The sequence below is a fragment of the Ascaphus truei genome, chromosome 5, assembly GCF_040206685.1.
Source record: "Ascaphus truei isolate aAscTru1 chromosome 5, aAscTru1.hap1, whole genome shotgun sequence".
Lineage (NCBI taxonomy): Eukaryota > Metazoa > Chordata > Amphibia > Anura > Ascaphidae > Ascaphus > Ascaphus truei.
Genome location: NC_134487.1, coordinates 225,794,763 through 225,821,488, shown reverse-complemented (window position 1 = coordinate 225,821,488; position 26,726 = coordinate 225,794,763). Strand labels below are relative to the sequence as shown.

Here is a 26,726-nt window from a genome sequence, read left to right as displayed (position 1 = left end):
TCCAAATCAATCCACGGGTCTTCTATTTGTAATCCATCTTCATCTGTATTTTTCTTTCTTCTAACTCCTTCCAGCGGGGCGGGGCGGGGTCTTCTCCCCGTCTGCGGCCACGCCCTGGTCTTCTTTCTTCTCCGGAGGTCCTTCCTCCGCGGCGTCTGGCTTCAAAATGAGACGACATAGGCTTTTAAAGGCCTATGACGTCACATTTTTCGTCATGGTTCCCACGGTCCTGATTGGGCTGTGAAAACCATGTGTTTTGGCCGACAAAAAAAAAAAATGATGACGTCACTTAAAGGGAATGAAAGCACAGCCAATCAGAATGGCTTTGCTTCAATTGCCTTTAAGATGACGTCATTAAAAGACACATGGCCGTCCACACATGGTACGGTAGCCAATCAGAGCGTGGGAACTCCATCCCTACTCTGATTGGCTCTAGTACCATGTGACAGGTTTTCATTGACGTCACATCCTTTCTCCCCCAAGCCTCTGTCACATGGTATACTAGAGCCAATCAGAGTAGGGATGGAGTTCCCACGCTCTGATTGGCTACCGTACCATGTGTGGACGGCCATGTGTCTTTTAATGACTTCATCTTAAAGGCAATTGAAGCAAAGCCATTCTGATTGGCTGTGCTTTCATTGCCTTTAAGTGACGTCATCATTTTTATTTTTATCGGCCAAAACACATGGTTTTCACGGCACAATCAGGACCGTGGGAACCATGACGAAAAATGTGACGTCATAGGCCTTTAAAAGCATATGTCGTCTCATTTTGAAGACAGACGCCGTGGAGGAAGGACCTCCGGAGAAGAAAGAAGACCAGGACGTGGCCGCAGACGGGGAGAAGACCCCGCCCCGCTGGATGGAGATAGAAGAAAGAAGAATACAGATGAAGATGGATTACAAATAGAAGACCCGTGGATTGATTTGGATTTTTAGTTTAATGTTTATTTTTTTATGGTTTATTATTTTATGGGTTCCTGATCGTGGATTGGTTCGTGAGTAAGCTGCGCAACGGGAGTTGGTGGGGCCAAGTAATGGTAAGTGAACTAAAGAAATGTATTTTATTTAACTTGTTAATTTTTTCAAAAGGTTTTTTTAACATGTGTATTTTTTTTTTTGTGGTACATCATTTCTTGCCACTGTATGTATATATGTCTAGAGAGATATATACATAAAGGGTAAGAAATGATGTTGTTTTAAAAGCTTGATTTGATGTGTTTTAAATTAATTTGTCTATGCTGCTATGCATTATTGTGAGTTTAAAGTATTTTAAAATTAGATAGATGTATTCCTTGGTATTGTATTGTGTGTTTGAGGGAGGACAGCGATAGCCTTGGTTTTAAAGGTTGTATTTTGGTTGGTACTTATATTTTTTCACAGGCTAAATTGTTCTGCTCCAGGCGTGAATTAGTTAATTGTTTCATTGTTCGGGATGGAGTGTGAATTGTTTAGGGATGTAAATAATGATTGCTAATTGATTTTTGTTTACTTGGTTGATTCATTTGCAGAATGTATATGGTGCATAGATTTTATGCATCATTTATATTGGAATGTGAGGTGTTTCATTGGCTTTTCATTGGTTTGTGATGATATAGATTGTGAGATCAGTTAGGATTATTAAAGGAAATTGATTTTAATGTAGTGTCTTGTATGGAGAAGTGTTTGGTTGTAGGACAGTATGGTTTTGATAAACCTTCTACATTTATTTGTATATTGGTTCATCGTGTGTGTATATATATATATATATATATATATATATATATATATAGTTGCATGATGAAGCCACTGTACAAATTCATGGGTGAAGGGTGGGTATCGGGCCTGTGTGGCTTAACCCCTTAATCACCTTTGCGGTTATCTGATAAGGTGTTTAAGGGGTTAATTGATATCGGAATGTACTTGCAATGTATTGGCTTTGTATTTGCTATGTATGTTGTGGGGAAGACAAGGATGTTGCTGGCTACGGACACTTCGTATTGATGAGGTCAGTAGTACTTTATTTATTTTAATATGCTAGTTAATGTTTTTAATCATGGGCAATTAATCTATTATCCATATTTGGATAATAGTTATTTTGCACATTATTGTACTGTAGGTGTTGGGGGGGAGGGTGTATGTATTGAATGTATAGGCCAGGTTTATTTTTTTTACATTCAGGGTTTGATTCCGTGGTTTTGCGTGGGGCCTCTGGAGACCACCTGTGGGTATCCTCGGGTATCCCAAGGGTATCAGGCTGGTGGTTCCACGGGTGACACATGCGGGGATGATGATGTGTGGTCCCACTTCTGTGGGGGCACCGCGGACCCGTAGTGAGCACCCGTGAGTTCCCCAGACCCCCGAGGGAACCACCCGAGGCCCCGCAGACACCTGTGGGTCTGACCCGGGGCTCCCAGACATCCGCGGGCCTACCGTGGGGACCCAATTGTGGCCCACGGTGACCCAAGGAGACCACCTGGGGGCCATGGTGCTGGCGGGATCCACCAGCAGGCCTCCAGAACCTGTGTAAAAAGGGCTGCTGGTAAACTGTAGGTTTGTCCAGGTGCCCCGCCAGCCCACCGGGGACTCGCGTGGGGCTGAGTTATGAACCCTGTATGTAAAAGGATAAATCTTGTATTTATGGGGGGGCACAGGGGGTGGGTAATGTATTTAATAAATATAATGCTGTTTATTGTGGGTCACTTTACTGTTTCTATTGTGGGTACTGGGGGTGGGGGGGTGGGGGTGTTTCCCAACGGTATGTGGGTAGGCCTCCCTTGTGGGTACTGGGTGGTTAGGCCTCACGGGGGTTAGTGTGGGAGGGTATGTAGGCATCCCGAGTGGTGGGTGAGGGTGGGTTAACCCCTTAATGACTGTAGCGGTTAATAACCGCTATGGTGATTAAGGGGTTAGGGGACATTACTTTGTATGTTTTAATTTTTGTCTCTTTTTTGCAGCAGCGGAGGGGCCATGTGCAGGTGGGTAGTGGGTGTGGGTGTGGTTATTTACACGGGACCCCCCTCCCCACATTTACATACAGTACACTGCACTCACAGAAAACACAGGCCAGGAAGATTTAGCAGACACAATAGGGGGAGGGTTTTTTACATAGATTACAGTGAAGGCAGGGAAGCTTCACACACAATAGGGGGAGGGTTTTTTACATAGATTACAATGAAGGCAGGGAGGTTTAAAACACACATTAAAAATATGTATGTAATGTATTTATTGTTTATTCTGCCTTAACCCTTCATTGCCTTAGCGGCTATCAGCTATGGTAATGAAGCAGCATTTCTGTATTTTTAATAAAATTGTGCAGGAGCAGGGGGTCCCCTGAGCATTAATTTCTGGCTCAGGGAACCCCCTGCTCACTGTACAATATTATTAAAATACAGAAATGCTGCTTCATTACCATAGCACATAGCCGCTAAGGTAAAGAACGATTCTTTATTGATGTGTGTGTTTTATTTATACTGTATATGTGCAGAGGGTCTCCGGAGCAGAACCGCTGTGGTTTTAGGTCCGGGGACCCCCTGCTCCTTGAGATACAGGCCCCTTTAGGGGGTGCCGGTATTCCTCTGCTTGGTCTACAGGCCGCGGTCACGTGATCGGGACCTTTAAACGCAGAGGGATACCGGCACCTCATAAAGGGGGCTGTATCTCGGGGAGCAGGGGTTCCCCCGACCTGAAACCAACGCGGTTCAGCTCCGGAGACCCCCTGCACATCTACACTATAAATAAAAATGTATTTCAAATGTATTTATTTATAGTCATTTATTTATTTAGATTTATTTATTTATTTATTGGCGGCTGCTGTGTGTGAGTTTTTTTTTATTGTGGGTAGCGGGAGTGGGTGAAGGGGGTATTAGCCCCAACGATGGTTGTTTAGGGCTTGCGGGGAGGTAGTGGGAGGGGTTAACCCCTTCATGACCGTAGCGGTATTAACTGCTACGGCCGTGAAGGGGTTAAGTGCACCCGCAACCCCCCCGCAAGTCCTAAACTCACACCAAGGGCCAAATACCCCCCTCACCCACCCCCGCTACCCACAATAAAGCGGGCACGGTGGGTTAACTCCTTCATTGCCTTAGCGGCTATCAGCTATGGTAATGAAGCAGCATTTCTGTATTTTTAATAATATTGTGCAGGAGCAGGGGGTCCCCTGAGCTTTAATTTCTGGCTCAGGGAACCCCCTTGCTCACGGTACAATATTATTAAAATACAGAAATGCTGCTTCGTTATCATAGCACATAGCCGCTAAGGTAAAGAACGAGTGTTTATTTATATATGTGTTTTATTTATACTGTACATGTGCAGAGGGTCTCCGGAGCAGAAACGTTTTTGTTTTAAGTCCGGGGACCCCCTGCTCCCCGAGATACAGGCCCCTTTAGGGGGTGCCGGTATCCGTCTGCTTTGTTTACATGTCGCGGTCACGTGATCGGGACCTTTAAATGCAGAGGGATACCGGCACTTCATAAAGGGGGCCGTATCTCGGGGAGCAGGGGGTCCCCAGACCTGAAACCAACGCGGTTCAGCTCCGGAGACCCCCTGCACATCTACACTATGAATAAAAATGTATTTAAAATAATTTTTAATGTGCCGATGTTTGCGCAGAGAGAGCAGCGGTTCTCTTTCTGCTGCAAACACATCTCGCCCCCGCCGGCCTATAGTATCATTGATGTGCATATACAGTACTGTATGTGTATGTTAGGGGTTATAGGGGTTGTTGTTATACAGTATATATATATATATATATACATATATATACTGCATTACAATTCATGAATTTATGCCATCTGGCGGACACGCGAAGCATTGCAGCCTAGTAAATCCTGAACCATTATCAATTAACACATCAACCGCGCGTCAGCCGGGCATGCGCCTGGCTGGGAAGGCAAAAGGAGCCCGGCATGCCCCGGGTGAACAGTGTGGCATTCCAGGAACATGCCAGGTACAAGCCAGTGATTAGTAAGAATAAAAGCTGCCGCAGCAGTATATTCCGATTTATATGGAATAACCAAAAAAAAAAAGAGTTCCGAGGTCGGTTTTGTTATCTCCCAAGATGGGTGGGGGTAACTGACGTGATTAAATACTACTATGCAGCCCAATTACGCCATGCAGTGACTTGGAATAGCAGCCCGACCACATCATGTTGGCTTGAGATAGAATCCCACTATGCAGCACCTTTACCACTATCGGCGATCCTGTGGGTACAGAATGATAAAGGAGAAAGGGTCTAGGAAATACGATCTGGGAGCAATGAGGTGTACGTGGGGCATTTGGCTTAGAAACAAAGGGAAGTACGCCATGTCGACTATCCCCTCTCAACTTACCCCCATCTTTGATAACCCGGACTTCCCGCCCGGGTGCTCTCAGAGACAATTTCAACAATTCCAAGACCTCAATATTCGGAGGGTAGCAGACTTGCTGAATAAAGAGGAAATCCTGTCCTTCCAAGAGCTCCAAGCTAAATATCAAGTACGAGACCTCAACCCGTTTAAATTCCTTCAAATTAGGCACTTTCTTATAGCGCTCTCCCAAAACGCCAAATTTCCCAAACCGACCAAATTTGAGTCCCTCTGTATCAGTGGTTTCTATCAGAAGAGATTGGTCTCAGAGATCTATAGGGGGTTAGAGTCAACATTGGAGAATCCAAGCCACGCATACATATGCAAAAGTGGTGTGCAGACCTTAACCTACAACTAGATATGGATGATTGGAAGGCCGTCTGGGAGGCAGCCTCGAAGACCTCAATTTGCACGGTTACAAAAGAAAATATTTATAAAATTATATTCCAGTGGTACCTAACCCCGAGTAGACTGAGCCAGATCTTCCTCGGCACGCCAGATCTGTGCTGGAGGGGATGTGGTCAAAGAGGAGACATGGCCCAAATTTGGTGGTCATGCCCAGAGATCCAGGTGTTCTGGTCTAAGATCCAAAAACTACTCTGGGCTGGAAATTCCCCTGGAACCTCTGACCTTTCTGCTAGGAAAACAAGTTGATGGCCTTTCCCCTCCCCTAACTAAACTTCTCAGTAATTCTAACTGCTGCGAGGTGCACTATTGCAGCTGCTTGGAAACAGGTAAAAGCACCCTCAAAATACGGTCTCTAAAAGAATTACCACGGTTATGACCATGGAAAAACTTACGGCCTTGCTCACACAGAAAATCCCTCAGTTTTACAACACCTTGGGGCCATGGCTAGACCGCTGAGGCCTAACTTTCCCATAAACAAGTACCCGAAACAGTCGGCCCCTCCAGCAAGAGAAGGTTTAAAAAGGAGTCGGTCTCACCACACCCCTCTCACCCCCCCAACCCCTAACCTCCCCACACCTTTCCCTCCACCCCTCTGTTTGTCAACCACGCTACCCCTCCTCCGTCCATCCTCCCCCTTCCCAAGAAAAAACAAAAATGCCTTTTTGGATTCAATGACTGTACTTGTTATGTACTTACGAACGCAATGTACCTGTATATGTTCTGTTTGTTTCCAATAAAGAAAAAAAGATTGTAAAAAAAAAATAAGTATCCTTCGTATATTTGCTTCTGGATTTTATATTAAATATAAAAGGTAACTTTTTCTATTAATGGTGTGAGTAGAGTGCATACTACAGGGCCTCCACTCTATGATTGCTCTATTACTCACTTCCTTTGTCACCTACTCCCGTTGGAGCTGAGGAAGATTATGTTCTGTTAGTAATTCACCCTTCATTCTAAAATAATTAAAATTCATTAACTGGATAATGGTATGCATACTTTTTCATATTTACACTTCTAGTCTTTATTTCCCAGAACATAGGGTCCTGTGATCTCGTATTCCTCTAAAAACAAAGACAATCTTAAATATCTGGATATTTCTTTATGCAGACAATGTCTCCCATGTATATTTTGAAGCAAAAACGGCAAAATGTTAGGTTACAAGTTTAACTGTTTCAAAATAAGCAATAGCAGGAAAATATATACTCTAAATAAGCCCTACTTACCTATTAATAAGTAGCTCACAAAACTTATAATGGCCTTTGTCTGCAGCAATGGTTAAAGCAGTATCTCTTGATGAAGGCACTGGTGGAGCATTTACATCCGCTCCTTTATCTAGGAGAACCCTTCCCACCTCCGCATAACCTCCTGAAGCAGCTTCCATTAATGGCGTCAGACCGGTCTATTTGGGCGGAGAAAAATAAATAAAAGGCTATGTATTACCAATACATTTGTAAGGATTTCGCTATGAAATTTTTTGTTTCAAAAACAAAAATCAGAAAGTTTTACCATTAATACTCGAGTCAAAGGGTTTACTTCAATTTTATAGGCATACAATTTGTATTTAATTTCAAAGTCAAATTCCCAGAATTTTCTGTATTCTATGTTCGTACACCCAGCTGAGAGGAAATTAGCTGTTGAAATTATTTAAACCCCCACCCCCTCCTCCCCACAGCAACAGAACCATATACAGTAGAAGCATAAAATTATTACATTTTGAAGTAGGCAACACAAAAATACAAAATAGAGTAAGTCAGGGGAGCATCATTACCTATAGGAAAAATAAATAAAATACCATAGTGCAAAACGTAATAGTAAAATACACTTAAAAATGGTAGCGCTCTCTAAAGAGCATAAGACGCTAGATGGTGTACACTTCATCCATAGACTAGCAACAAGGAGCAAAAATCAGGAGGAAAGTGCGTCCAGGACAGAGACAGAGTCAAAAATAAAATGCCAAACTTTTATCCGACAATGATAAAATTGGAGGCTTACGAGATATCAGATGTTAAACAGCATTGGTGTATGGTAAAGATGTTCGCCGAGTCGCGTTCTCGGAATCCCCGCACACTGCTGCCGCATCCACCGATCTCCGACCTCCACTGCTGGAGCCGATACGTCACATCCGGTTCTCTCAACTCGTATGGTAGACGCCATCGGAACTCCACAGCAGTCTCTCCCTCTGGATCTAACACTGGGGGTTACACTCTACGCGTTTCGCCGTGCGTGATGACGGCTTCGTCAGGAGTAACTCTAACCCATACAGGATACTTTATATACCCTTTTGACTGATAATGACCTTTCCTCCTATTGGTGAAAATGTCACATCTCTAAATAATTGGGTAATACGCCACATATGCTCTCCCGCAAATTAAGAGGTATCACAGCAGTGTTATACAATCAATTAAAATACAGCCTATTTTGTCTTTAATAAACATAGCTAATATAAATTTCATAAAACATAACTGTCGGAAATACTTATCATTACAACAGAAAAAAATATAAACTATTGCAACAATGAAAAGTATTACGTATAAAATACATATTCTATCTAAAATTATTTAATAAAACACAATATATCCCCATTTATTTCCCTAATCACATGAAGGTTGGCGATTGATGTATCTCAAAAACAAGAAAAGACTTAATTAGTACACAGATTATAACACAACATTTGCACAATATAAGTGTTCTTATTTGCATTAACTTTACACACAGAGAGCAAGGTGTCTAAGCTGCCATTGTAGCATTCAGCATAGATCACAAAAAAGCACTTAATTCAAAATCTATGTTCAGACCTAAAGGTACAAGTGATTTCAGTGTAAAGGTCCAGAAGCTCTCTCTCTTTCTTAAAGCGACACTCCTGTCCCCACCTCTCCAGTGTGGTAATACTTGTTCCAATACTGTAAATTGAAGGCCTGATGTATCACCATTATGCTTTTGTATAAAATGGTTTGACAAGTAATGTGTGGTAAGCCCTCGTCTTACATTCCCAATATGTTCTAGAATGCGTGTTTTGACTGTTCTTGATGTTTGGCCTACATATTGTAATCCACAGGGACAATATATGAGGTATACAACATAGTCTGATTTACATGTTAAAAGTTGTTTAATGTGAAACCGTTGACCCGTAACATTGGAAGTAAAACTGAATTTATCCAAGGCCTATGTTTACAAGCCCTACACGTGGTACAGGCAAAAAAACCTTGTGTTTTTGTCAACCATCTATTGCCATCAATAGTCATTTTTGGCAAAGCACTAGGGGCCAAATTGTCTTTAAGCGCTTTTGCTCGTTTGAAAATTACAGTAGGTTTTTCAGGAACAATTTCCCCAAGTACAGGATCATTTTTAACAATATGCCAGTGTTTGTGGATTATTTTGGAGATTTTATCAGACTGTCTATTATAATTGGTTAGAAATGAGAAATCAAAGTTCTTTTTCAAACCCGTCTTTTTGCTGTTATATAATAGATCTTTTCTATCCAAACCCTCTACTTTTGTTATGGCATGTTGGATAGTTCTATCATCATAATCTTTTTCTCTGAACCTGTCTTGTAAGAGAGCTGATTGGGTGTGAAAGTTTTTCGCCTCAGAACAATTCCTCTTTATCCGCCTTATTTGTCCATATGGGACATTCTCTAGCCATTTGGGATGGTAGCAGCTCTTAGTGGATATATAGTTATTTGTATCTACACTCTTAAAGAAGGTCTTTGTTTTAATTAACCCATCTTCAATGTAGATTGTTAGATCTAGAAAATCCACTTTTTCTTGACTATATTCACACGTAAACTCCAAATTTAATAGGTTATCATTTAGATAATGGGTAAACAGTTTTAGTCCTTCCTCATCTCCTTTCCAAATGAATATTATATCATCTATATATCTGCGCCATAGGCACAAATTCACACCCAGCTCTGCAATGGACCAAATATGGTCTTCCTCCCATGCTCCCATAAGGAGGGTGCTCCCATAGCTGGGTGCAAATTTCGTGCCCATGGCGGTACCGCACTTTTGCAGATAATAAGTCCCCTCGAACATAAAGTAATTGTGTTCTAAGATGAATTTTATTCCATCAAGTATGAAATTTGCCTGTTCATTGGGCATGTCAGGATCTTGTGATAGTACTCTGTCCACTGCTTCATGCCCGTCTCTGTGGTTGATACAGGTATACAGTGACTTGATGTCACAAGTTACCAAAAAACATCCTTCCTCCCACACCTGATTGTCTAGGACACGTAAGATGTCTGTCGTGTCCTTTAAGTAGGAGGGAAGTTTGGCAACATATTTCTGCAAATATATGTCAATCTATGCGGATAGATGAGATGTTAAAGAGTATATGCCTGCTATTATAGGCCTCCCTGGAGGGTTGGTAGTACTCTTATGCAATTTGGGGAGGTAATAAAATATTGGTCTAATGGGGTTAGTTCTATACAAATAGTTGTATTCCTCCACATTTATTACCTCCTCCATTTTGCCTTTATCCAAAACATTTTTTAGCTCTCTTAAAAAATCTGACGTAGGATCTTTTGTAAGGGGTAAGTATGTATTACTGTCTCCCAAAATCCTTTTGGATTCAACAATGTAGTCAGTTCTAAGATAGCAACTCCACCTCCTTTATCGGCTTGTTTTATGACTATAGTTGTGTCTTTTTGTAAGGTTTTTAAAGCATTTAAGTTTGCTCCCACTGTAGGTCCAAGCAACTTCGGCCTCTTTTTAGACGCACAGAGATTTTTAAGGAAGCTCACTATAAAAAGATTCTTTAGATTAAAAGAAGTAGAACAAAGGACCACTGACAATCTAGAGAAGGAAACTTCTGTGAAACTTATTGTGACTAATAAACCTGAATCTTCACAAGTAGGACCAGTACTAATTCACTCTGGTCTCAAAATGCCCTCTACTTTTTATCCAAAACATGTGAAGGGCAATAATCTAGATGTATTTTCCCAGCTGATACAATCAGATTTTGAAAATTTAGTGAAAAGTGAAGGCAGATTTAATAATAATCTGAACAATTCAGAAAGAAATGCTTTAAAAACCTTACAAAAAGACACGACTATAGTCATAAAACAAGCCGATAAAGGAGGTGGAGTTGCTATCTTAGTACTGACTACATTGTTGAATCCAAAAGGATTTTGGGAGACAGTAATACATACTTACCCCTTACAAAAGATCCTACGTCAGATTTTTTAAGAGAGCTAAAAAATCTTTTGGATAAAGGCAAAATGGAGGAGGTAATAAATGTGGAGGAATACAACTATTTGTATAGAACTAACCCCATTAGACCAATATTTTATTACCTCCCCAAATTGCATAAGAGTACTACCAACCCTCCAGGGAGGCCTATAATAGCAGGCATAGACTCTAACATCTCATCTATCCGCATAGATTGACATATATTTGCAGAAATATGTTGCCAAACTTCCCTCCTACTTAAAGGACACGACAGACATCTTACGTGTCCTAGACAATCAGGTGTGGGAGGAAGGATGTTTTTTGGTAACTTGTGACATCAAGTCACTGTATACCTGTATCAACCACAGAGACGGGCATGAAGCAGTGGACAGAGTACTATCACAAGATCCTGACATGCCCAATGAACAGGCAAATTTCATACTTGATGGAATAAAATTCATCTTAGAACACAATTACTTTATGTTCGAGGGGACTTATTATCTGCAAAAGTGCGGTACCGCCATGGGCACGAAATTTGCACCCAGCTATGGAGCACCCTCCTTATGGGAGCATGGGAGGAAGACCATATTTGGTCCATTGCAGAGCTGGGTGTGAATTTGTGCCTATGGCGCAGATATATAGATGATATAATATTCATTTGGAAAGGAGATGAGGAAGGACTAAAACTGTTTACCCATTATCTAAATGATAACCTATTAAATTTGGAGTTTACGTGTGAATATAGTCAAGAAAGGAGAAAATTTAAAACAACTTACCGTAATTTTCTTTTCCTGGAACCATGGCAGTGGGCACCATTGGGTTAATCCCTTCTCACTCTAGGTAGGACAGGAAGTAGACTTTTGCAGGTAGGCCATATAAGGCCCCTCCCTCTACCTGCACATTAGTCTTACGATTCTTCCATAGCTGAAAATATATAACTGATAGCCATTAGACATACACAGAGAGGGTAACTATGTGCCCACTGCCATGGTTCCAGGAAAAGAAAATTACGGTAAGTTGTTTTAAATTTTCTCCTTTCCTGATCACCCTGGCAGTGGGCACCATTGGGACATACCAAAGCAGTGAACATTTTTAGGGAGGGATACATCAGAATAAACACCACCTGTTAATGCCTTATCAGTTTGACCTTTATTAATACACCTTATACTTATTTCACTACAGATTCTATCACTCTACGACCAAAGCTTGCGTCAGCTGATGATTGTACGTCTAGTCTGTAGTATTTCAAGAATGTATTGAATGAGGACCAGACTGCCGCTATGCATATCTGTCCTGGTGTATCCTGGGCTTTAAATCCCCATGAAGTAGACATGGCCCTTGTAGAATGAGCTTTAATGTTCCAGGGTTTAGTTTGTCCTTTGCTTTCATAAGCCTTTTAATACAAGACACTATCCACTGGGAAATTGTTGTCTTTGATGCTTCTTGACCTTTCTTCGGTCCCTCTGGAATTGATGAATAGTCTGTCTGACTTTCTGATATCTCGCATCCTTTCCAGGTACACTTTTAGACATCTTACCACGTCTAATTTGTGTAGTCTTTCTTCTTTCTTATTCTTTGGTTCTGGACAGAATGTCGGAATCACAATTTCTTGATTCATATGGAACTGTGATACAACTTTTGGCAGGAGTTGCTGCACTGGTCTGAGAACTGCCTTGTCTTGATGTATGACTAGGAATGGTTCCTTGGCTGATAGAGCCTGTAGTTCTCCCACTCTCCTTGCTGAGGTGATTGCTATCAAAAACGCCATCTTCCATGATAACCATTTTAAGCCTATCTCCTGTATAGGTTCAAACGGAGCTGCTGTTAGCACATCCAATACTAGGGACAAGTCCCATGTAAGTACCCTGTTCTTGATTTGAGGCCTTAACCTTTTAACTGCCTGAAAGAATCTGATGATCAATCTTTCCATTGCCAGATTTCTTTCCAACAAGGCTGATAGTGCAGACACCTGTACTTTCATACTTTCAATGAGCTAAAACTGAGACCTTTCTCAAATTCTTTTTGCAGGAACTCCATAATTGATACAATTCTAGGTGAAAGGAATTCTGTTTTTCTTTTTCACACCAATCGCGAAAGCAAAGCCAGATTCTATGGTATACTTTCGATGTGGAACTTTTCCTTGCTTGTAAAAGGGTTTGGATTGTTTTGTCTGAACAACCTTTCAATCTCAATGTTTCCTGCTCAATCGCCATGCCGTCAAAGCCCATTGTTTGGCATTCGGATGACATATTGGCCCCTGTCGCATCAACCCTTTGCGATCTGGTATGTGCCATGGTGTATCTATTGCCATATTTACCAAGTGTGTGAACCAAAGCCTTCTTGGCCAGTAGGGTGCTACGAATATCACCTCTGCTTGGTCTTCCCTGATTTTCCTGATTGTTTTCGGAATTAGGGGAATTGGAGGTAACAGGTATGCCAACTTGAAGTGCCATTTGAAACTGAGAGCATCTGTACCTTGTGCGCTTGGATGAAACTGTCTGGCACAGTAGTTCCTTACCTTGCGGTTTTGGTGTGTCGCCATGAGATCTATGTCTGGCTGACCCCATCGCTCTACCAGTTCTTGAAACACCTGTGGATATAATGCCCATTCTCCTGGGTGCATGATGTTCCGACTTAGAAAGTCTGCTGTGACATTTTCTAGTCCTGGGATATGTATGGCTGTAATTTCCGACAAGTGGCACTCTGCCCAAAAGAGGATTTCTGCTGTGAGGTTCATCAGCTTTCTGCTCCTGGTTCCTCCTTGTTCGGCTATATATTTGACAACTGACCTGTTGTCCGATTCTATTTTTACACTGGCGACACACTTTATTCGAGCTTGGCTAGTCCCACGAATTCGGGTATACCCGGGTGTATTGAGGTTTGTGACTGTTTTCTGCCCGAGTGCATTGAGGTATTTTCCAGGCAGGGATTGAAGCATTTTATTCCCGCTGGCTGCAATACTGCACAGTATATATATATATATACTGCATTACAATTCATGAATTTATGCCATCTGGTAGACACGCGAAGCATTGCAGCCTATTAAATCCTAATCATTATCATTTAACAGATCAGCCGCCCGTCAGCCAGGCATGAACCCAGGCTGGGAAGGCAAACGCAACGGGGCTTGTCAGAGGTGAGGAGCGGCGCATTCCAGGTATCTGCCAGGTACATACTGGGTATTTGCTCGAATAAAGTGTGTCGGTGCAGTATACAGCCACCTCTTATATGGTCTTGGAAAGCTTCTAAGGCCCTTTGTACTGCTTTTAATTCCAGCAGATTTGATGGAAGATGCTTTTCCTGGTTTGTCCAGGTTCCTTGCACCAATGTTTCTCCCATCTGGGCACCCCAACCTGTGTTGCTCGCATCTGTTGTAATTCTTACCCAGTGCACTGGGTGTAGTGTTTGTCCTTTTTTCCAGGTTTCGGGTATCTTCCCACCACTTTAATTCCTGTTTTGTGTGTGGGTGTAACAAGATTCTTTGTCTTGTGTCCTTTTGATTCCCGTTTCATTGTTGCAGAAAATTGTTTTGCAGTGGTCTCATATGTATTGCTGCCCATTTTGTGACGCTTAATGTTGAAGCGAATTTCCCTAGGAGCTTCATGCATTCTTCTGCTGAAGTCCTGGTAGCTTTCCTGAGCTTCTTTGTTGCATGGATATGTCTTGCCTCTTTGCGTCTGGTAGTCTCACTTCTCCTTTTGCTGTATCAAATTCTACCCCCAGAAATCTTAACAGCTGAGTGGGCATGAGATGACTCTTGTCTCTGTTTATTAACCAACCGTGGTGTTCCAGGAAGGTTATTACCATCTTCTGGTCTTGCTGGAGTTTCTCCAGACTCCTTGATTTTACCAGGATGTCGTCCAGGTATGGGTATATTTCTATCCCTCTTCTCTCATTTCTGCCACTAGAGGGGCTAGAACCTTTGTAAACGTCCTTGGGGAAGTCGCCAGACCAAATGGCAGTGCTGTGTACTGATAATGATCTTGATTTACTGTAAACCTTACGCCTCTTTGGTGTCCCTTTGCTATGGGCACATGTAGATAGGCATCTTTAAGTCTATCGCCACCATCCAGTCTCCTGGTTGTACCTCTTGAATAATCAGGTTCAACGACACCATCTTGAATTTTCTTATTTTCAAGAATAAATTCACATTTCTTAGATCTAGGATTGCTCTGTACTCCCCTGTAGGTTTCTTTACTAGAAAAATTCTGGAATAAATGCCACTTCCTCTTCCTGAGGTACCTTCTCTGCTTGTAATAATTTCTTTAAAGCCGAATTCATCTGCCTTCTTTTTTCCTTGGACTGTATCCATGTTATTAAACCCATATTTCTTCTTGGCATCTCCCTGAATTCTATACTGTACCCCTGACGAATGGTCGGTAATACCCAATTGTCCTGTATTGTTTGGGCCCATGTTGCAGAAAACTGCTTCAGTCGCCCTCCTACTGGCAACTGCTGGGCCCTCTGACCTACATGTGGACTATTCTTTGTGGATGATCCTCTTCCTCTGGCGCCACGAAAAAGCCGGTTCTGGCCGCCCCTCCATGTTGTTTGTCTTGGAGATGTCCTGCCAGGTCTATATGCCTTTGCTTCCTTATATTGGTTTCTATTAGCCTGTTGGAAACCAAATCTTCTGGTCCTGTTTTCCTGAGGTAAAAAGTGCTTTTACCTCCTGATGCTTTTGTTTTTATTGCATCCAGTTTGTTACCGAAGAGGAACTCACCTTCAATGGTAATCCACACAAGTTGTTCTTTAATGCTGTGTCAGCCATCCACTGTCTGAGCCATAAAGCCCTTCTTGCTGATACCGCCAGCACCATAGATTTGGCTGCTCATTTTACTTCTGACAGTGCTTTAAGAATAGCACTTTCCACACCTTTGTATATTGCTTCTTCAATGTTGGCAATCCACACTCGCATAACCCTTGCTGCTGACCTAGTTGCTATGGCAGGTTTGAGGATGTTCCTGCGGTAACGTATGCTTTCTTCAATACGTATCCATCTTCCTATACATAGCGTCCTCCAATGACGCAGGTTCCTCTATTGGAATTGTGGTCTTTTCTACTATTCTGGAAATAGCAGTATCCACCTTTGGGCTGACATCCCAAAATTTTACCACCTCTTGTGGGAATGGATACATCTTCCCAAACCTTTTAGGCGTAAATACTCTGGCGTCTGGTTGCGCCAACTCCACCTGAATGAGGTCTTTAATTACTTGATGGATAGGAAAGACTCTACCCTTTTAAAGCAGCAGCAGCAGCAGACTGCCTAGCTCTGTCAAATAGCAGGCCAGTACAGAAACTCTTGAAGCAGCCAGGACACTCTTTGTCTCGCCCCAAAAAGTTTATCTTTTTTGTGGGTTAACTCCTCAGTGTCTTCCAGTTCCAAAGCCTGTATCATGGCTTTGATGAGTGGATCCACCCTTTCTACATCAAATTCAGATTTGAATATCTTGATCTGATGAATCCATTTCACCCTCTGACACATGAAAACAATCAATGTCAGACTCATATGATGAAAAACCTTTCCCCTTATCCAGACTGGTCTAGGATCTAGATCTTTCCTGCACAGGGTTAACAGCTTTGCTGGACTGCCGCATCAACACTCTGTTTAACAGCCTCCTTCAAAAATAAGGAAAGTGCTCATTTGTTCATTGGTATCACCTGCAGGTGCCTTAAGACAATCTTCACATAATTACTTCCCTTCACTGTGCTGCTCTCACTTACACATACACACAGTGTGTTCGTCGCTTCTATGACGTCATCAAGTGCTCGTGCACGGCTCGCGTGTCTGTGCACGCATCTGCCGGCCGGATGTGACGCGCGCGCTCCCGAGCAGACGCGTGCACTGTACCCTTTACCGCAGTGTTCCAGACACTAACGCGGTCAATATGAACCTTCCTCCGGTTCGCAGCTAAGGCTGCTACTCCCTTCCGCGTGTAGCAGGGTTCCTGGGGTACTTTACCGCCGCGTACCAGACGCTAGCGCGGTCAATTGAGCCTTTTCTCCGGCTCGCAGCTATGGCTGCTCCCCCCTCCGCGTGTAGCGGGCTCCTGGGTACTTTACCGCAGCGTACCAGACGCTAATGCGGCGAGTCTGGGCCTCCACGGCTCACAGCTGCAGCGCACCTTCGTTTGGTCCTGGGGCTTTTGCACATAAGCTTCCCCGCCCGCGGCTGCAGCTGCTCCCCCCCCAATGGGTTCCAGGGGCTCCCCCGACTCTAAGGGGTCTCCGTCTTGCCACCCGTAGGGCGCGTCGATCGGAGCTTCAGGGCAGAGAGGCTGAGACCCTGGATATCTGCACTAGGTGCAGTAGGTGAGTCCTATTAGAAAATAAAAAATCCTACTCCTAGCTGTGAGGACAGGAAAAAGACTAATGTGCAGGTAGAGGGAGGGGCCTTATATGGCTTACCTGCAAAAGTCTACTTCCTGTCCTACCTAGAGTGAGAAGGGATTAACCCAATGGTGCCCACTGCCAGGGTGATAAGGAAAAGTGGATTTTCTAGATCTAACAATCTACATTGAAGATGTGTTAATTAAAACAAAGACCTTCTTTAAGAGTGTAGATACAAATAACCAGTGCTCGACAAACCCGGTCGCCAACTCGCCAGCTGCGATCGGATATTGGCTCGTGGCCAGTAGCTTTTCTCCTGCTCTGCAAAAACAAAATCCCCTGCTCGAAAAAAAAAAAAATCCCTCTGGCTGTGACGCGGCTTGGAGTTGCCAGGACTTCAAACCGCCCTTCCTTCTCTGCATTGGTAAGTAATGGGGGGGGGGGGGGTTGGGGGTGCGCGCGCGTGCGTCTGCTGCTCCTCCTCCTATATATCCTCCTGTATAATTGTGTCACCTCCTGCTTACAAGACCTGCACTGATCCGGTCATGGAGAGGATGTGGACAGATGCTTGAGGTGGGGGGGAATTTAATGCACTGTAATAAATATTTATATATACTGTACTGGTGTTTCTCCCCCCTTCCTCCGGCGCTCCCGCTGCCCGCGCGGCTCGGGTGTCTCTCCCCCCTCCCTCCGGTGCTCCCGCTGTCCGCGTGGGTCGGGTGCTTCACCCCCCTCCCTCCGGTGCTCCCGCTTGCCCACGTGGCTCGGGGGTCACTCCCCCCCTCCCTCCGGTGCTAGCGCGGCTTGTGCGGCTCTCCCCCCTCCCTCCGCTGCCAGCGCGGCTCGGTTGTCACTCCCCCCTCCCTCCGCTGCCAGCGCGGCTCGGTTGTCACTCCCCCCTCCCTCTGCTGCCCACGCGGCTTGGGTGTCTCCCCCCCCCTCCCTCCGCTGCCCGCGCGGCTTGGGTGTCTCCCCCTCTCTCCCTCCGGTGCCCGCGCGGCTTGGGTGTCTCCCCCTCTCTCCCTCCGGTGCCCGCGCGGCTTGGGTGTCTCCCCCTCTCTCCCTCCGGTGCCCGCGCGGCTTGGGTGTCTCCCCCTCTCTCCCTCCGGTGCCCGCGCGGCTTGTGTGTCACTCCCCCCCTTCCCTCCGGTGCCCGTGCGGCTTGTGTTTCACTCCCCCCTCCCTCCACTGCCCGCGCGGCTCGGGTGTCTCTCCCCCTTCTCTCCGGTGCCCGCGCGGCTCGTGTGTCTCCCCCCCCCCTCCCTCTGCTGCCCGCGCAGCTCGGGTGTCTCTCCCCCCTCCCTCCGGTGCTCCTGCTGCCCACGCAGGGCGGGAGGTAGTAGCGGGGTGTTTCTCTGTCCCATTGTGTGTGTGTGTATGGGAGAGAAAGAGAGGTATGGGAGAGAGAGAAAGGGGTATGGGAGAGAGAGAGAGGGGTATATGAGAGAGAGAGAGAGAGAGAGAGAGAGAGAGAGAGAGTGTATGGCTATGAGAGAGTGTGTGTGTGAGTGTGAGTGTGAGTGTGTGTGTGAGTGTGTGTGTGTTTGTGTGTGTGTGTGTGTGTATGAGAGAGAGAATGTGTAGGACACCAGAGGTACCCCCCCCCACCCAGTCAGTCACCCCCCCCCACCCTGTCAGTCACCCCCCCCCTAGTCAGTCACCCCCCCAACCAGTCAGTCACCCCCCCATCCAGTCAGTCATAGTCAGTAATCCCCACCCAGTCAGACACCCCATCACCCCACCCCCCCATTCACCCCACCCAGTCACCCCACACCCCCAATCACCCCACCCAGTCACCCCACACCCCCAATCACCCCACCCAGTCACCCCACACCCCCAATCACCCCACCCAGTCACCCCACACCCCCAATCACCCCACCCAGTCATCCCACACCCCCAATCACCCCACCCAGTCACCCCACACCCCCATCACCCCACCCAGTCACCCCACACCCCCATCACCCCACCCAGTCACCCCACCCAGTCACCCCATCCCCCCACATTCACCCTCTCTCTGTCTCTCACCCTCTCTCTCGCCCTCCCTCTGTCTCTCTCGCTCTCCCTCTGTCTCTCTCGCCCTGCCTCTGTCTCTCTCGCCCTCCCTCCGTCTCTCTCGCCCTCCCTCCGTCTCTCTCGCCCTCCCCCCGTCTCTCTCGCCCTCCCTCCGTCTCTCTCGCCCTCCCTCCGTCTCTCTCGCCCTCCCTCCGTCTCTCTCGCCCTCCCTCCGTCTCTCTCGCCCTCTCTCTCCGTCTCTCTCGCCCTCTCTCTCCATCTCACCCTCTCTCACCCTCTCTCTCCGTCTCTCTCACCCTCTCTCTCCGTCTCTCTCACCCTCTCTCTCCGTCTCTCTCACCCTCTCTCTCCGTCTCGCTCACCCTCTCTCTCCGTCTCGCTCACCCTCTCTCTCCGTCTCTCTCACCCTCTCTCTCCGTCTCACAATCTGGATCTGGATATCTTATTTACCCTGTATATCTTAACTGCCCTATACTACACCGAAATAACCTATACTGTTTTCTTCCAGATCTGACTCAAGCTTCACACAGGAGACATCGGAATACCTCCTAACCCAGAAGACAGGTAGGGAACACATCCACTCCAATGTATAACATTGCGGGAATGAGGGTACATGAACATTGATGGACTGCGGATCAGGTAAGATTCCAGGCAGGATTGCTGCTTTAAATATTGTGAAGCGGAGGCATCCAGGCACTGGTTAAGGAGTGCAGGAAACTAGTCATTCACATCTGGCTTTTTTTCTAGATTCGACATTTTTACACGCACGCACGCACGCACGCACACACATACATACACACACACACACACACCAAGGACTAATTGTAGTATAATGTAATACAATAAATAAACTTATGTCAAAAACGAATGTTCTTACTAGGAATTTATTCAATTTATTTCATTTATGGTTTTTTTAAATGCGGGGCTGGGGGCGGGATTAGAGGCGGGGTTGAGGGCGGGACTAGGGGCAGGACTAGAGGCGGGGTTGGGGCGGGACTAGGTGGCGAGTAGATTTTTTGGTTCGGCGAGTAGATTTGTGGGTGATTTGTCAAGCACTGCAAATAACTATATATCCACTAAGAGCTGCCACCATCCCAAATGGCTAGAGAATGTCCCATATGGACAAATAAGGCGGATAAAGAGGAATTGTTCTGAGGCGAAAAACTTTCACACCCAATCAGCTCTCTTACAAGACAGGTTCAGAGAAAAAGATTATGATGATAGAACTATCCAACATGCCATAACAAAAGTAGAGGGTTTGGATAGAAAAGATCTATTATATAACAGCAAAAAGACGGGTTTGAAAAAGAACTTTGATTTCTCATTTCTAACCAATTATAATAGACAGTCTGATAAAATCTCCAAAATAATCCACAAACACTGGCATATTGTTAAAAATGATCCTGTACTTGGGGAAATTGTTCCTGAAAAACCTACTGTAATTTTCAAACAAGCAAAAGCGCTTAAAGACAATTTGGCCCCTAGTGCTTTGCCAAAAATGACTATTGATGGCAATAGATGGTTGACAAAAACACAAGGTTTTTTTGGCTGTGCCACGTGTAGGGCTTGTAAACATAGGTCTGAGGATAAATTCAGTTTTACTTCCAATGTTACGGGTCAACGGTTTCACATTAAACAACTTTTAACATGTAAATCAGACTATGTTGTATACCTCATATATTGTCCCTGTGGATTACAATATGTAGGCCAAACATCAAGAACAGTCAAAACACGCATTCTAGAACATATTGGGAATGTAAGACGAGGGCTTACCACACATTACTTGTCAAACCATTTTATACAAAAGCATAATGGTGATACATCAGGCCTTAAATTTACAGTATTGGAACAAGTATTACCACACTGGAGAGGTGGGGACAGGAGTGTCGCTTTAAGAAAGAGAGAGAGCTTCTGGACCTTTACACTGAAATCACTTGTACCTTTAGGTCTGAACATAGATTTTGAATTAAGTGCTTTTTTGTGATCTATGCTGAATGCTACAATGGCAGCTTAGACACCTTGCTCTCTGTGTGTAAAGTTAATGCAAATAAGAACACTTATATTGTGCAAATGTTGTGTTATAATCTGTGTACTAATTAAGTCTTTTCTTGTTTTTGAGATACATCAATCGCCAACCTTCATGTGATTAGGGAAATAAATGGGGATATATTGTGTTTTATTAAATAATTTTAGATAGAATATGTATTTTATACGTAATACTTTTCATTGTTGCAATAGTTTATATTTTTTTCTGTTGTAATGATAAGTATTTCCGACAGTTATGTTTTATGAAATTTATATTAGCTATGTTTATTAAAGACAAAATAGGCTGTATTTTAATTGATTGTATAACACTCCTGTGATACCTCTTAATTTGCGGGAAAGCATATGTGGCGTATTACCCAATTATTTAGAGATGTGACATTTTGACCAATAGGAGGAAAGGTCATTATCAGTCAAAAGGGTATATAAAGTATTCTGTATGGGTTAGAGTTACTCCTGATGAAGCCGTCATCACGCACGGCGAAACGCGTAGAGTGTAACCCCCAGTGTTAGATCCAGAGGGAGAGACTGCTGTGGAGTTCCGGTGGCGTCTACCATACGAGTTGAGAGAACCGGATGTGACGTATCGGCTCCAGCAGTGCAGGTCGGAGGTCGGAGGTCGGTGGATGCGGCAGCAGTGTGCGGGGATTCCGAGAACGCGACTCGGTGAACATCTTTACCATACACCAATGCTGTTTAACATCTGATATCTCGTAAGCCTCCAATTTTATCATTGTCGGATAAAAGTTTGGCATTTTATTTTTGACTCTGTCTCTGTCCTGGACGCACTTTCCTCCTGATTTTTGCTCCTTGTTGCTAGTCTATGGATGAAGTGTACACCATCTAGCATCTTATGCTCTTAAGAGAGCTCTACCATTTTTAAGTGTATTTTACTATTACGTTTTGCACTATGGTATTTTATTTTTCCTATAGGTAATGATGCTCCCCTGACTTACTCTATTTTGTGCTTTCTGTGGACAATTGAAACAGTCATTTCAGGGTTTCAGTTTTTTCCTATATCACTCATTGCACTTTATTTTGATTACATAGTCACTATACTCACTGCATGTTTGTTTATAAGTGTTGAGCGCCATCTAGTATTTCTTGTGTATAACACAAAAATACAAGCAGATACGGTTTTCAGATGCCATAAGACAAGGGACATTTGATCCGGCACCAGACCTGTCCAGCGGTTCGAACTTGCAAGAGGGGAGATATACAGGCTCGCCAACATCTCCTTACCTCTTCCTCTCTTCTCTCTCCCCCCCTCCCCCCCACACTCAACACAAGTGCCCTGGTGGAGACTAGTCTTGGGCCTAGGAAAGCAGTCAGCTGTCCTGGAAGTATCTAAGGGCGAGTAATGGGATGATGGGACATAGGCACGCATTAGGGCAATTTTAGGGTGATAGAACCAGTGGAAGAGAAGATGAAGGGCAAGCATGGAAATGGTAGAAAATGAAGATCGGGGTTAACCCTGTTGCACCACATTTCTCTGCAATGCCTTGCTACCTGGTAGTGAATGGTTTAAGACACGAGGGGTTAAGAGGCGGTGAGGATGGGGAAGGGGTTAAAACTCTCCAGGTGACCAAACAGGCCAGACGCTCCCCCCCCTCCCCTTCCACTTGCTTCGACAGAAGCGTGGCCAGAAGAGAGGAAGAAAGGGAGTGAGAGGAATTACCATAATATGTATAAAAGGTTGTTCGTGTGGTCTGGCTTACACCATAAATTCAAAATAAAAAATAAATAAATAATAATTTAAAAAAAAAAAAAAAGACATTCGTAATTAGAAAAAACTGAAACGCACGGTAGACTAGAAAAATAAATAAAATGTTATACTTTATCTATGTGTACAATACATCTACATCACAACTTACCTTGGCTCTGTGTTCAACATTGGCTTTTCGATCTAAAAGAAGACTCACAACCTCTGCTCTACCTTGAAAACAAGCAAGTGTGAGGGCTGTATTCCGATTGGTTTCAATCTGAGCATTAATGTCAGAACCCATATCAAGCAGCAGTTTAACTGCAGGAACGTGCCCATTCATTGCAGCCAACATCAGAGGGGAAATCCCTAATTTACTGCCAGTTCTGTAAAGGAAACAATTATAGTAGTTCATGTAAGATTCATTGGAAATCAGACATTCATGCTATAAAACAATTGACTGTTGAAGTTGAATAAATTATTATAATTAGTTATGGTGACAAACAACCCATTTTGAAAAGAATCAGTTTAAGTGCACCATTTAGGATTATAGACAATTTTTCACACATCACACTATTCAAGAGTACAGGAGGTCAAAGTACTATACAAAAATCTTAACAGGGCATTTGCAGGTGTGTGTGTATACACAGAAAATCCACATTCACACTTGAAGCCTCACAAGAACACCTGCTCCAATACAAAACATACCACTAGTTGCCACACTGCCTAGAGGGAATGCGAAAAATAATCAAAGATCTGCAACCCATGCTGACAGAGGATGAAACATTAAAAGACATCTTTCACAAACTACCCATCCTTGCATTCCGGCAATCGCCACACCTCAGACAGAAGTTAATCAACAGAAAAGTTCACGACGCACTCAAGGGAGCTGAGAATGGCACAAGGCCATGCAACATCTCACACTGCAAACATATATGCCAAGCTACCACAGCCAGTCACACACACAATGTTAAAGGTCATACTGCTGTACACCCAGGAATGTGCCATCGATGATTAAATGCTGCAAATGTGACCAAGGAAGCCTACTTGACTGAAGTTTTTGACTGGCTTCAAACCAGAATGAACCTACAGAGAGACAACACACCACGAAAGAAGATACTAAACTCCAGTGGGATACCACTTCTCACACAGATCATTCCATAAATGACTTAAGATCCAAATCCTCAACAGAAGGTTTAAAGGCTCTCAGCGGAAAACATTTGAACTCATAATGATCATGCTCTTGGACACCAAAAGACTACTTTATGCCGATATGGGGTTTCTTACACTATCAGAATTTTTTGTAAGATTTCTCACAATTCAACCCCTGTTCTTCACACTGCTGATGGATTTTGTGTCCTACAGTCTCTCCACATTTCTCACTACCCATGTATTGTCCTGTCTGTTTATTTACTATCCGCTCTGCCAGTCCTTCTCTCTCTACCTCATTAATAACTCATAACTTTTTATGGTTATCTTGGGTTTTATCATCAGTGTTAGTCATGGAATATTATGTAAATTAGTATTGGTTGACCTGAAGAAGAGAAGAACTCTTGAAAGCTTGTCTTATATCAATGGTTAGTTCAAATCAAAAATAAAAATGATCTAATACTGAAGTACTCATTTACTCTGCCCATTCAAAAGCAAACATCACTTTGATGTTACAAGTTATTCTACACTGTACATACTTGGCTTTCAAAGAATGGTCACAATTGCATTTTCTGAAATACTACCAGTGCCATGCGCAACCGCAGGGAGACAGTCAGATTAGGGAGGTTAATGCATGGCTAAGAAAGTGGTGTAAGAAGGAGGGCTTGGGGTTTTTAGAGCACTGGGACTCGTTTTCTGAGAGGTGACATCTATATTCTAGGGACGGATTGCACCTCCATGAAGAGGGATCTTCTGTGCTAGGGGGTAAGAATGTTAAAAAGGTTGGAGGAGAGTTTAAACTAGGATGGAAGAGGGAAAGGAAAGAAACAGAGAATGAATTTAATAGAAGGAGGATACAAAGGGGGGTATGGAGCTAGAATGGGGGCAAGTGCAAGTTTGACAAGCATTGAGACACCCATAGTAAATAAAGATAATACTAGAAAACTTCTAAAGACTAAACGAAGTGGGCGCAGAAAGGAAGGAGCAGATAAGATAATAGCACAGGCTGAAAAAAAAAAACTGAAATGCATGCCTGACAGATAAAATGGGGGAGCTTGAATTAAGAGCTGCAAGGGAGCAGTATGATATCATAGGCATTACAGAAACATGGTGGGATGAAATTCATGACTGGGCAGTTAATTTAGAGGATTATTCCCTTTTTCGGAAGGATAGAGCAAATAGAAGAGGAGGTGGAGTATGTTTATATGTTAAACCGGATCTAAAACCTATAATAAGGGAAGATGTTTATGAAGGGAATAATGAAAATGTAGAGACCTTGTGGATAGAAATTAGCAGTGGAGGTAAAAGTATTAAGAAAATGTTTGTAGGGATAGGCTGTAAACCACCAAATACCGGTGAGATTGAGAAAGCTAAAATACTTTTGCAAATGGAGAAGGCATCAAAACTGGGTCATTTTTGCATAATGGGTGATTGTAATTATCCAGACAGACTGGGGCAATGTGATTAGCATTACAATAAAAGGAAACAGGTTTTTGGGGGGTGCTTAAAAAGACAATTATATGACCCAAATTATTGAGGAACCAACCAGGAGAGGGGCAATACTGGATTTGGTAATATCAAACAATGTAGTGATCATAACATGGTCTCATTTGAAATAAATGACCAAAAAACAGATTACTTGGGTTCAACAAAGACCGTAAACTTTAAAAAAGCAGATTTTAATAAACTGAGGGCTAATGTACAAGTAATACATTGGGATTATGTTTTTGCAGGGAAAAATGTAGATGATAAATGGGCAGTCTTTAAAACATTGTTAGCAAAGCACACTTATCAGTGTATAACCTTGGGTAATAAGTGTAAAAGAAATAAGTCAAACCCAATGTGGCTAAATAAACAGGTAGGGGAGGAAATGGACAAGAAGAGGAAGGCGTTTAGATTCTTTAAGTCAGAAGGGACAGAGACATCGTATCAGAATTATAAGCAATGTAACAAAAATTGCAAAAGGGCAATTAAATTAGCAAAAATTGATAATGAAAAAAGGATTGCAATAGATTAACCCTAAAAAGTTCTTTAAGTACATTAACAAAAAAAAATGAGAAAAGAAAATACAGGGCCCTTTCAGTGTGAGATGGGCAGGCAGATTATTGGACATAAGGAAAAAGCAGAGGTATTAAAACAAATTCTTTGCCTCTGTGTTTACCAGGGAAGAATCAATTTCAATAGTAGTGCCGCAGAAGGAAGCCACAACCTCCATATTAATGAACAATTGGTTAACTGAGGAAGACGTTCATAAGCGGCTTGAAAAAATTAAAGTAAATAAGGCACCTGGCCCCGATGGCATACATCCAAGAGTTCTCAAGGAGTTAAGCTCAGTAATAGTCAAACCATTACATTTAATATTCAAGGACTCCATTTCCACAGGCTCAGTACCACAAGATTGGCGTAAAGCAGATGTGGTGCCTATATTTAAAAAGGGAGCTAGATCACAACCGGGGAATTACAGACCTGTAAGCCTGACTTCAATAGTGGGGAAACTACTTGAAGTTATAATACGAGATAATATTCAGGAATACCTACAGTAATAGAAAACAAAAGTAATAGTCAACATGGATTTATGAAGGATAGATCA

General features: G+C 43.5%; 1 protein-coding gene across 6 annotated transcripts in view; it reads right to left on the bottom strand.

Moving 5' to 3' along the window:
* The window catches only part of ANKHD1 (ankyrin repeat and KH domain containing 1), a 302,432-nt gene that overhangs the window by 71,930 nt on the left and 203,776 nt on the right, over window positions 1-26,726 (bottom strand). For all 6 annotated transcript variants that reach the window (XM_075601701.1, XM_075601697.1, XM_075601699.1 and 3 more), the window contains 2 exons: window positions 23,160-23,373; window positions 6,955-7,130 (listed from right to left, as the gene is read on the bottom strand). In XM_075601701.1, coding sequence (XP_075457816.1) covers window positions 6,955-7,130; window positions 23,160-23,373 — 390 coding nt within the window. The remainder of the gene's footprint in view (window positions 1-6,954; window positions 7,131-23,159; window positions 23,374-26,726) is intronic.